Below are 12,703 nucleotides of genomic sequence, written 5' to 3' on the forward strand. Positions count from 1 at the left end.
CTGACAGAGGTGAAAATGGATCACAGTATCAACCGTATCCATCTTCCACTTCCTTTACTCTTACACTATTACAAGTCGGCCCGAAGTTCCTTCCCTCAGAACTTGTCCTCGAATGCATCTCGAGTCCTGAGAGTGTCAGAGAAACAAATTCTTAAAATGTTTTCTATTCAACCTGATAGCCTTAATAATAATAATCTTTTCCTCGTACAGATCCAGAATCAGCTGCCAGGAGCCATCTTCCCCTACGTCTTCTACCCCGTAAAACTGCCTAAGTCTGTCACCATGGACTCAGGTCAGTCTATCCGCCTCATATATGCTGTTTAGATTAGCATTATGCGCTGTTGTATATATGCACCGCTTCAGTCTGTAATATTATTTTTTATTTTCCTTTTTCTTGCAGAACCCAAACCCCTGACAGATATCAGCATTGTTACCAGAGCAGCGGGACACTCTGATATCTCTCGCATCAAGTAATTATTTTCTCACTGTTTCCTTCTCTCTCTTGTTTGCTTTCTCTCATTTTTTTCTGTCACACACACTCTCTCTCTCTCTCTCTCTTTCTCTCTCTCTCTCCCTCTTCCTCTCTTGCTCTCCCCCACCCCTCTTATTTGTCATGAAGCACTATAAATTTGCTCCTATCGTACGCTACTTTGCCACGTGGTAATGATCCTATTACGTTGTACATACCTTAGGCTTGGGCCGATATGCAATATTTTGTGAATATCGCGATATTTTGTGAATATCACAATATTTTTTGTGATATCGAAGCAATTGTGCAAGCTTTTAAACTTATAAACCTGTAATCTACTAGTGGCAGGATAGTAAAAAAAACAAAAAAAACTGACTGACTTGTTTTCTCAAGTTGGCTCCTAAATGGCTGTTGGTGTGTCTGTCCACCTCAGGTACTTCAAGGTGTTGATTCAGGAGATGGATCTGAAGGTGGATCTGGGCTTCCTGTATGCCATCCTGGACCTGTTCACCCCAGAGAACGCCAGCACCATGAGCTCCGAACAGGAGGTCAGTACACACACACACACACACACACACACACACACACACACACACACACACAGTTATACTCCTGAGGTTATTTATGAGGTTCTATGACCTGATACAAAAAGGCTTTTTAACAAATTTTCACTATAACAAAGTACTGCACATCACTTTTTTTATTTTCTTCTGTTGTAAGTTAATACATGCCTTTTCAATATTTTGAAGGGTCATTGAGGTCCATCCTGACTTTTGTGTGTGTCTTTGCCTTTACATGCATATTTATGTGTGTGTGTGTGTGTGTGTGTGCTTGTGTTGTTCCTCTAGGTGGAACTGTTTGAGAAGGACATAGAGTATTTGATGACAGAACTAAACCCAGTCTCTGCTGCTGACACTTCTCCTATCAGCCTCTATGAGTACTTCCACATTTCCCCCATCAAGGTATGTATATGTGTGCATATGTGCACACACACGTGCACCTGCGTGCGTTTGTGTGGGTTTTTATTATGTCTCTATTTTACAATAGCCCATATGAGTCTGTGACTTCAGTGCATCCTCCAGAGGGAAATGGTCAAATACATGCAAATGTTTATAGCAGTGTTTACTCTATTCATTTTCATTCATTATTCCATATATTCATAGAAAGTGAAAAGTAATATTATTACTTTTTCCACAATTGAGTAATGTAACAAATTACTGTTTCAATTTCAGTAATAATATTACAGGTATTAATCAAGAAGAGAATTCAATTCAGTTCAAAAAGAGATTATCTAAGAACTATTTCCCACCACCATCCCCTGATTTGTTTTGATCATGATTAATCATCCTCCACTTTTAGTAGTTCGCAGGCAGACCCTGAGCTAGTCCAACCTTCATGAGTGAAGCCCGTATGAAAAAATGTCACAAAAGTTTACTTTCTCTGGCTGGAGGTATTCCCACTACTTTGATTTTATTGAGCAAAAGGATGACAAGAACATTGGACATTTACACTCTTTGGTCACCCTGATTCACACTAAAGTACACAGGCGAGGCAATTAAGTTATTTGAGAGTGTAACAGAAAAGTACACATAGTGTAGTGAATAACTGTTCCCATGGAGTAATAATTAAAGTCATAATATTAATTATGGAATGAATAACGACTAATAAGTAACAAACTACTTGTCTTGTCCATCACTGCAAAACAATTGCCCGCAGTGCTTCAAAAATTGCGAAATTAAAAAATTAGGACTTGAATTTCCCCCCAAAACAGAAACAAGCATGAAGGCAATGTAATGGAGTATCCAAATAAGAATATTTTGTTCTTCTTAAAACTTTAACTACAACTTGAACTAAAACCGTCTAGATCCGAAATTGGGGCATAAACAGAAAATAATAAAAAGCCATAATGAATCCAAATCATCCCCAAACACCACAAATAGATATTGGCAAGACACCGGTATACAATATATTACTGTTGTGTATTTAACACTAGAAGTAGCAATAATTAATCATGTTACTGTATTTCCAGCTGCACCTGAGTTTGTCTCTGAGTACGGGAGGGGAGGACGGCTTGAAGGAGAAGAGAGACAAAGAACTGATTCCTGTCCAGTCCCTTAACCTGCTGCTGAAGAGCATCGGAGCCACGCTCACCGATGTACAGGATGTTGTCTTCAAGTACGGATGCACACAAACACTCAGATAAACTCACACACAGGCATTCACTTAGTCCTTTTTATTTGTGATTTGTTGTGGGATAAATTCAAACACAGCTATTTGTTCACATCCACATCACTGCTTCTGATTCTGTCATTTATTTCAGGCTGGCCTTCTTTGAGTTGACCTTCCAGTTTTGTACCACCCAGCAGCTACAGTGGGAGGTCGTCAGACATTACTCCAAGCAGGTAACACACACACACACACACACACACACACACACAGACACACACTTGCATGAACAATAATAAGGCAATAGTAATCCACAGACTGCAGTGGCCCATAGTGTATCATGTCTTCTCTCAGGCCATCAAGTATGAATAGGTGCATGGACTGGACATCAACTCATCTAACTAGTCGCTACAAGTCCTCTTACCAGTGTCCATGTATGTGTATCTCAGGCTATTAAACAGATGTATGTGTTGGTGCTGGGTCTGGATGTCCTGGGAAATCCCTTTGGGCTGATCAGAGGACTGTCTGAGGGAGTGGAGGCCTTCTTCTATGAGCCCTATCAGGTAGGAATACAATGCTAGTGCTGACTAGCTGGGCATACGTAACATAATGCTACTGTGGTGTGAAAACATAACTTCCATTTTGGTGTTTTACTGTTTTTGTTACTTAAGTTGAATGTTTACATCATCCTTTATTTGCTAAAAACATTTCAGGACCGCAGAGGTCCTCAAAGGCCATTGAAAACCTACTGTATAATGAAGATGGATGATCAGTTTTACATTCAACAGCAGCGATATCATAAAGTAAAACATGAAAGTTTGCATTGTCATACAGTGGTTTAAAGCAGACTTAATGTGCCATTGTAGCTGAATTTCAGCATTAGGTTTGTGCCGACATTTCTAGCAGTATGGCTACTTAGAGTCCTGCTAATGTAAACATACAGTAGCTCGATGGCTCCTTTACCTGTAACTGTTCTCTGGGGTTTTATAGGGAGCCATCCAGGGGCCGGAGGAGTTTGTTGAAGGCATGGCTCTCGGGGTGAAAGCTCTGGTCGGGGGAGCTGTAGGTAAGAACTGGGCTTTGTCAGTATTCATCTTCTGTATTTATTCTTCTATAATTGCTCTTCTTCACCTGATGTACCATACCTTAATGTAGGCATTTCCATGAACACTGATAAGTGTTAATATTTGGAATAATCAAGTATTCTATTTTTAAGTCGGCCCATGTAAACATCATATTTTTGTACAATGGCCAGACTAGGGTCTTATTCCAACTAGGAGAAACCTTAATAAGATTTCCTGGGATATATTGATATTATCCTGGATACAGCTGCATGTATACACTTTATCCTACATATTGTTGGGTTTTGGTTTACCTGACAATGTTCAGAATATTGTGTTTATTCCTTTACATAGGAACAAAATATGCAGATAAGATGCATGTAAACAGTTTATCCCACATGACACCTTAATAATAAGTTATTATCCAGAATAGTGTGCATGGAAACACATTTCCTGCAATGTGTTATTATCTAAGATTTGTAAGATTTACAGAGATTTGTATCTGCCTCCCAGGGGGCATAGCGGGTGCGGCCTCCAGGATCACAGGTGCCATGGCGAAGGGCGTCGCTGCCATAACGATGGACGAGGAATACCAGCAGAAGAGACGAGAGGCCATGAACAAGCAACCGAGCGGCCTGAGAGAGGGGCTGACCAGGGGCGGAAAGGGACTGGTGTCTGTACGTAGGACCAGAGGAGACCAGGACAGAATTATAGAGGAATATGAACTAGTAATACCAGTGTATAACTCAGTGATCCTGTGGTAGAGGAACAAACAGACCAGAAACCTAAGAGAGGTTGCTTTTTACTATAACCTGTGTTAATCAGCAAAACCTGTTGTGTTGCCAGAAACATACCTTTGACCCTTGTTTTGAATTGTGTCTTGTTTTCCTCTTAGGGATTTGTCAGTGGGATCACAGGGATTGTTACCAAACCCATAAAAGGTATGTTGAGTCTCACACCTCATACAAATTTAAAGGGTGATGAGGAGGGGGCAGGGGTGTTAGGAGACACCCTCTAACTCTCATATTACTGCATGTCATATGTCCTAGAAGTACACAAATACATCACAATTCCCAAAAGAGATTTAAACCATTAGTGGGAGCAAGAAGCTGTAATTTTATTAAAACAAATTTATGAAGTTGCTAATAGATGCACATTAATGTCAAGATTTCCAATAGGATGGATGTCTTTCATTATAGCATGACTACATAATTTGATTTTCAGCTGAGTAAGTGAAAGGGCATAATACACTCTAAAAGATAAAGAGACTAGCTTGGCCTAGACCTACAGAGGCTCTTATTCAAGAGATCTTCATATTTTTTTTTCAAGATATGTGATGATGTGTGTTTGTTGCGCAGGTGCCCAGAAGGAGGGAGCAGCTGGCTTCTTTAAGGGCGTAGGGAAGGGTCTGGTTGGAGCAGTAGCCAGACCTACAGGAGGCATCATAGACATGGCCAGCAGTACTTTCCAAGGGATCAAGAGGTGTGTGTGTGAGGGTTTACATGCATTTTCATGTGTGTGTTACATGTGTGCGAATGTGCATGCCATTGTATACAAATTGTCAGTGTGTGTGTTTGCACTCAGTGGCTCTATAACGTTTGTATTTGTATCAAAAAACATACATTTGATTTGGATGTGTGGTGGTCTCACAGGGGGGATGGGACAGCAAGACATAATACAAAATGGCTTGTATAACACAATAAGAACATAATCACTTATTGCATACTGCTGCACTTGTACAAGAAAGCATTCAAGTTCAAAATGTCATCCCATCTCAGTAGCTAGTAGCCCCCAGATATAAAACAAAGTGTAAAGCCATATGCAAAGAAGAGCCATTTTGTTTAAGGTGTGCCTTGGGCCTGTGTGTGTGTGTGTGTGTGTGTGTGTGAGTGTGTGAATGTGAGTGCTTGTGTATGTAGGCATACTGTGTGCTCGCATCAGTAAGTGTGTATGCATGTGTACAGTGTATAGTCTGCTTTTGTGTGTGTGTATACAGTATGTGTGTGTACTAAACAGCTACAGTACTGTGCAAAAGTCTTAGGCACCTTACATTTTTAATATAAATTTTGTCTTAGATGTTTATTTGTTTTCTGCATTAGTGTGTCAGTAAACTGCTCTTTATAGTAACTTTTTTGATATTTAGAAACTTTTCATTTCATTATTTTTGAAAGCATCTTCGCTTTACGGAATCTTTTGTACATGTGCCTGAGACTTTTGCACAGTACCGTCCCACAGCGTAACGTGTTTGTACGTCCCGTCCCATCATCAGGGCGGCAGAGACTTCGCAGGATATTGAATCTCTGCGTCCTCCTCGCTTCATCCACGAGGACGGAGTCATACGACCATATAAGGAGAGGGAGGGCCTCGGCAGTCAGATGCTCCAGGTAGGGCAAAAGTCTCATCATCAGCCTGGCTTCTGCTAGTAAGACCTGGGCAAATATGTGTATGAATATTCAGTCAGTTTTCAGTTTTCACTTAACTGAAAGCAGGACGGCTCTATTTCACCTTTGCTTGAAAGGGATTTTACTATTTCTGAGGCTGTACAATGAGATAAATGAAGCGTCCCTCATGCACTTTAAACAAAAACATTTTAAACCATCTTTAAATTTGCCCAGGTCCGCTGCTGTTGTGTGTCTACCTTGTGTATTTGTGTGTGTGTGTGTGTCTGTGTGTGTGTCCACTTTGGTTTCTCCCAGGAACACTTTCTTTTCATCCTCATATCCTCTCCTCCACACCCCTAATGCATTTTCTACACCATCCTTCCTTCAGTCTACTTGATGTTAATTATCGCTAAGCCTTTTAGCTATTTTAGCTGTTTTATTGGCCTTTCATGTTTATGGATTCAATAGTTTGTGATTCAACTCAACATTCAGTGATTAATCCACTTCCATGGCTGTATTTGTTGTTGCAAGGAGAGGTGGAAGTAAACACTCACATCGGCAAAAATAGAGAGAAGTGCAGGGACACCCACAGTTCCAAAGCAGAAATTGACATTTATTGAGACTAATTATACAGATGTTGTCACCCTGTCTTGGTGAAAATGTTGTATTTTATTGCATCAGAGCAATAGTTGTGTGACAACCTCTCTGTTTTTGCCCTGTACTTCTAGTCAAAAAACATTATTGTTGTAGGGCCTTGTGATGTGTATCTGGCTTTGGCAAATTGTGCTATTATTTGGATGCAAGTATTGTCCTTTCAGGCAATAGCAAAACTGCCTGTAATAATGGCAGTGACTTGGCCAAGTTTATTGTTGATTAGCACATTAAGTTGAGTGTGAATGAGAGCCTGTGTGTCAGTAGCGTGTTGCTTGTTCTTGTAGATTTTACTGTAGCTTAGAAAAGGTTTTAAATTGACTTCTGTGAAGCTGTGAGCCTTAACGTTAACGTTATGGATCAGCATCATAGATGTTCCCCTCAATCCCCTTGCTGTAGCTGTTGAGTTGAACCTTTGTGGCTTATTTGGCCTCGGGCTGTATTTATCTTTTGACGATATTGAAGGATCATTTTGGTGTTTATTTAAAAACAATTGTCCAAAGACCTGTTGACCTGACACTGACATCTCAAATCATTGCCGACGTCACTCCACAACATCGCAGTGTGCCTCTCTGTACCACTTGAGAACCACTAGAGTAGATGAACGTAGCCCAGAGATGAACGGGTAGAAACAGGCTTTATTCCTCTCTCTCTCTGCTCTGACCTCGGCTCTGTCTTCTCTCTTGTCATGTCCACAGAGGAGATTGGCCTTCACTGAATGGAGTAGAACTGCCACAGAGGCTGAGGATGATGATGATGAAGGCAGCTAGGAGTGAATTGCTAAGTGCTAACCCTAGCGTAGCGTAGCGTGCTTATGCTTTGTCCGTCTAGTAGTCTATACTGGTGTTGTGTTCTGCCTGGTGTCTGTCGATTTGCGAGTGCTCTCATGGGAGATTTGAACAAACCAAAGAAAAGCCTTTTGAGTAATTAATTTCTGTCCCGGCCAGAGATTTGTTTTTATGTATAATTATAATTTTGGCTGTTTATTAACTTGAAATGTGTGTTAGACTTGACATTTGTGTGTGTCTTTGTGGAAAAAAAAACCATATGTCATTCATTTGTTATTTAACTCCAGCACCCCCCCCCTTTTTTTTTGCCTTTCTTTTTTTCTTTCATCATCTTCATACACTCAACAGAACAGATCTTTCCTGTTGTTGATAAGCTTTCCATGAATTGGCAGAGGTCGAAAAGCCAAGTCGGATAGAATTTCATAGAACTGGGCTGAAAAATGGAACAGCAGCTCAGCATGTGTGCATTCATCAGATGGGATGCTCTGCCCCTCCTCCTCTTGGCTTCTCTGATCTCTCCCTCTCTCATAAATGTCTGTTCTCTTCACTCTGTCAGTCGTTCACTGCCACCTATCACTGCCCTCTTGTCCTCAATAAAATGTCCACATTAGAAAGTTTTTCCTTGCATTGTCTTTGATTCATCCCACCTTTCCCTGTCACCTCGGCAACATACATGAACACTTGTCAAGACCGTTTTTAGTAGAGTATGTTGTTGCACAGGTATGTATCCACTCGTGTTGCAGAGGATGATGGGATAGAAAATGATTTGTATAGCATGTGTATAAATTTCCATTTTAATTTGTGAAGAAGAAAAACACACTAGTTCTTGCACATTGGCATTATCTAATAGAGCATTGACACCTAGACATTCACCATTTAAATTGAATTCAGACGTACTGTATAATGTCGAGGCTATTTTTCGACTCCTGTGGGTCTTAAATGATTCAGTTGCTCTCTTTCTCTCTTCTTACAGAAAATTGAGAATGGCCGTTTTGCCAAGTATAGATACTTTGCCCATGCCAAGGTCAATGAGTCCGACTTCCTTATGATTACCAAGAGGTGAGTGTGTTTGTTGCGTGACTGAGTGCGTTTATAAGCACACAGTATTCTGCTCATATCCAGCTCATATAAGGTTGTATTTAAGACAAGCAGTTTATATCGTCTTCAAATCATGTTCACAAACATCCATGTATATGTGACTAAAGAAAATATTGTGAAAATCGTCACAGAAAATGAACCTATGCAGACCACAATTACAGAATAAGGTGTATAGATGCCTCGGATATATTTTTCAAGTTCTTCTTAACCAGGTCTAGAGCTTATCTGGGCTATTGTAAATGATATTTCTGTGCTCCTACTCAAAAGCTACAAAGGTAAATAAGCTAGTTGAGTATCCTGAACAGTAACAGGATAACAGTGTGCATGTAAACACACTCGGTATCGCTGTTTTACTGCCACACACTGTAGAATGTTCTTTCTCTTATTGTTTGTGTATTTTTAACCTTGATTTATCCATAGAGAGTTTGCTGAGAATGCATTGCTCTTTTTCCACAGCGGCCTGCTTCACATTCATAGTTAACACTCATTCGCACCTGGGAGCTGCCCAGTACAATAAGGGTGGTAGAGGTTTGCACATCCAAACTAGATTTAGGCAAGGTGCTGGATGAAAAGTCATGAAAAGTGATTCCAAAAAGGGGATTAAAGCTCCTTTCTAAATACTTTATTCAGTACAGTACAACATTTCGACCCAAACAGTTTTTGTCTTTTCCCAACCAATTGAGATCATCACTTATCCCTGTTTTATGTGATCTATATGAATTTGCCTCTCTTTCTGTCAGTTAGCCTGTCTAAGCACAGTGTGTCTACAGTTTATCTCTGCTGTGTCACTCGTATATTCCTTTATCTGTGGTCTCGTCGGAGGGGATTTTCCTTGCTTAATATAATCTTTGTTTCTGCTCTCTTTTTTTCCAGGGGCATATTCTTTGTGACCAAAGGCACGTTTGGCCAGCTGACCTGTGAGTGGCAGTATCTGTTCGATGAGTTCACCAAGGATCCGATGATCGTAGAGGACCGGCGGCTTCGCATCGAGGCGAAGGTACAGGAAAACCAGAAACTGTCATTCTTTTCGTCTGGAGACCAACATTTGCAAAATATTTTTTTATGAAGAAATATACATAAGCTGCTACACAACAATGTCACAGTGCTTGATTCAACTTACTACATTGCAGAGACTTGGAAAGGCCTTGGTATGGCCAGAAGTGTTGGTATCTAAAGTTCATGTATCAAATGCAAGTAGCTTCAGATACCCACTTCATTCAGTATATCATGGAGAGCAAGTTTAATCTCATCCTGACCCAGTCTTTGACAAACACTGGATGAAATCATTCTGGCACAACAGGTCATCAGTTGCTTTTTATTTGGTCCACTCAGAGCAAATCCACACTGCAATTCAGCAGGTGAAATGAGATGATTTCTGTCAGCATGAACCATGTTCAGGAGAATTAAAGATGCCAGTTGTGATTACCTTCCTGCCATATTCTGAATGAATTGTGTTGAAGAGAAATTCACTCTTATCCATGCCTCCTCTTAAAGATCAGTTCAGTCAATATTCAAATGAATACATTAGCCACAGCCATAGAAGCATCAGCTTACCGTACTTTACGTCTCTGTTTGATCGGACTCACACACACAGGAAATTCACTGGTAGCCATTTGTCTCTGTTTGTCCCTGTGTATTCATAGTATTCACAGTCAGTGCAGCTTAAAGGGGAATATCACTTAATTTCAGAATTCAGGCAACACTTCTGTCACCTCTTAAAACCTCATAGCTCCATTTTATAATCTCCTACATTTTATAATCTCCTTTTTATTAAATTTCCCTTATTAAATCACCCTTTGATCTGTCAGGGCCATTCAAAATCCATTGTAGAATATAAAAAATCCACAGATAGCCGTTTATAAATACAGCTGCTTTTTAGTAATCCCTGAAAAGTTGACTTTGGGGTGAAACAATATCTCATATTCTACCACAAGGTTTCCAGCTTTGAGAGAGCTTCGCTCATGTTCACAAATGTTGATTGGACTGTTGTGGTTTACAGCAATAATATACATGACTTCTGGTTGGTGGTATTCTCATTGTGTTTTTATGTTTTGCAGGAAAGAGTCAAGTCAGTCTTCCACGCCAAAGAGTTTGGGAAAATCATCAACTTCAAAACTCCTGAGATAGCCAAGGTAAGCTGTCTATTTGTAGTATCAAATTCACCTACTCATTTTTTTTATATATATATATGTATATATTCAGCATTTCATTTTTAATGAATAGTTTGTTGAAGAATTGCATGTCTGTGATTGATATCTATGTATTATCTGTTTGTGCCCACTTGATTATTCATTCACTCATCCCCTTCCATCTAACATTTAAGCCAGGGATTGGTGCATCCAAGCTGCTTACCCCAGTTCATAGAACAAGGGACAGTTAAATTAGAGTTAGTTAATCATTGTGGTACAATATGCTAATATGTGTTTTCATTTGCTTACAGTGGGTTCTTACCAAGCTGGAGGACGCAAGGGAGAGTTTACACAAATACTGACAAGAAACCAGCACCAAGAAATGATAAAAACTAAACGCACAGCAACACACTCACACTCACACTCACACTCACACTCACATTCTCACTCTCTCACACACACGCACACACACACACACACACACACACACACACAATGTGCCAGTGCCTTTGTTCTTTTACTGCATGCTAGTTTTGTTTACCTCCATTTATGACTAGTGGTACAAACAATGTTGTACTAACAGTCAGTCTGTTAGTATGTGTGTATGGGTGTGTGTGTGTGTGTGTGTGTGTGTGCGTGTGTGTTAGGGAGTGAGGGACAGAGTGAGTGAGTAGTTATGTGTGTGCATGCTTATAGCAGTGCTATAAATGTTTAATCAAGGTGTTCTCATCGACTGGTGACTTACATACATCTTAGAATGCATTGAACCAAACTTAGTGTCCTCATGCTCTGATTGCACTTCTTGTCCTTTTTCTCACATGTTTTCAAACACAGATGATTGTTTATGTCTTTTTCTGATTTCTTTTACAACTTGACATTGTAGAAAACTAACCCAAGTCTGAGTTAAAGAACACATCCTCTCAGTATCTGCGTCAGTGCCGAATGCTGGTGCAGTTGGTGCATTTTAAACTTCCTAGGCTTTTCCTTTGCAGTTGTTCTACTAGCCATGTTCAGTCAAGCACACATAAAGTCACTAATTTCAATTATTTGAACATATTTCAAATTGTGTTTGACTGTAGAAACTAGTCTGTCTGTCATTTTATATTCAATTAGCATTGAGAGATGCAGCTAGTGAGACGTGGCAGAAAACACAGCTTGAATAACGGCTAATCAACCATGTTTGTTGTAGCACTGTTGATAACCTTAATGTGTTTTACACTAGTTTATTTTACTGGGTTATATAAAAGGGAAAATGTCTTACTAATTAAAAGGTTTGAGTATGGCTTTATAATATGCATAGTGCAAGATCTACTGTCCCCAAAACCCCTGTTTCATTTTACTTCCCTAAAGTTTTTCTATACGTTTCTGCAAGATTAAGACTGTTCAGTGTGTGATTTAGAGACGCATGCTATTTTTATACTGTACTGACATGTATCAATCTGCTGTATATTGATCTAAGATAATACCATATGTGTATATATCAATCCCCACACAGTAGTCTGTATTATGGCATTGCAGATTGTAATTTTGTGATTTTTATGTTTTTATACCGCTGGTATGTAATGCCAACTATGACAAAGAGTTATGCAGAGAAAAGTATATTTAAAAAAAAAAAACTAATGCAATTATTATTATCATCAGCTGCTATTTACTCTGACTTATTTTAAAGGTTTGCTTTTGGTTTTGGGTGCATTGCAATTAATGTAGCTAAATGTTTCTGTTGCCTTTATTGTTTGTCATTTATCTTTTCGGGAAGCAACATGATCACTGCAGTGGCTTGAATTATTTTGCCATTTTCAGAAAAATAAAATATCTTTGTTTCAAATAAGCATGTTTTGTCACAGAGCTTTCTGTCTCTATAGGTTTCTTAGAGAATCTTTGTCTCCCTTGTTTTCTCTGTTTTACCTCAGAAAATCTCAAACACGCGAAAGCACTTTTCATTAAACAACTATAATTGTTT

General features: G+C 39.5%; 1 protein-coding gene across 1 annotated transcript; it reads left to right on the forward strand.

The window, feature by feature from the left end:
• Positions 1-210: 210 nt before the first annotated feature.
• LOC144538395 (intermembrane lipid transfer protein VPS13A-like) lies at positions 211-12,548 on the forward strand (the record flags this gene model as incomplete). Its single annotated transcript, XM_078282432.1, has 16 exons — positions 211-292; positions 401-470; positions 903-1,017; positions 1,318-1,431; positions 2,499-2,644; positions 2,790-2,871; positions 3,085-3,198; positions 3,626-3,701; positions 4,210-4,373; positions 4,592-4,637; positions 5,055-5,178; positions 5,966-6,080; positions 8,490-8,575; positions 9,488-9,611; positions 10,672-10,746; positions 11,055-12,548. Coding segments are annotated over 16 exons (1,584 nt in total), but the record flags the coding sequence as incomplete, so codon positions are not given.
• Positions 12,549-12,703: the final 155 nt, after the last annotated feature.

The sequence above is a fragment of the Centroberyx gerrardi genome, unplaced genomic scaffold (assembly GCF_048128805.1).
Source record: "Centroberyx gerrardi isolate f3 unplaced genomic scaffold, fCenGer3.hap1.cur.20231027 Scaffold_462, whole genome shotgun sequence".
Classification (NCBI taxonomy): domain Eukaryota; kingdom Metazoa; phylum Chordata; class Actinopteri; order Beryciformes; family Berycidae; genus Centroberyx; species Centroberyx gerrardi.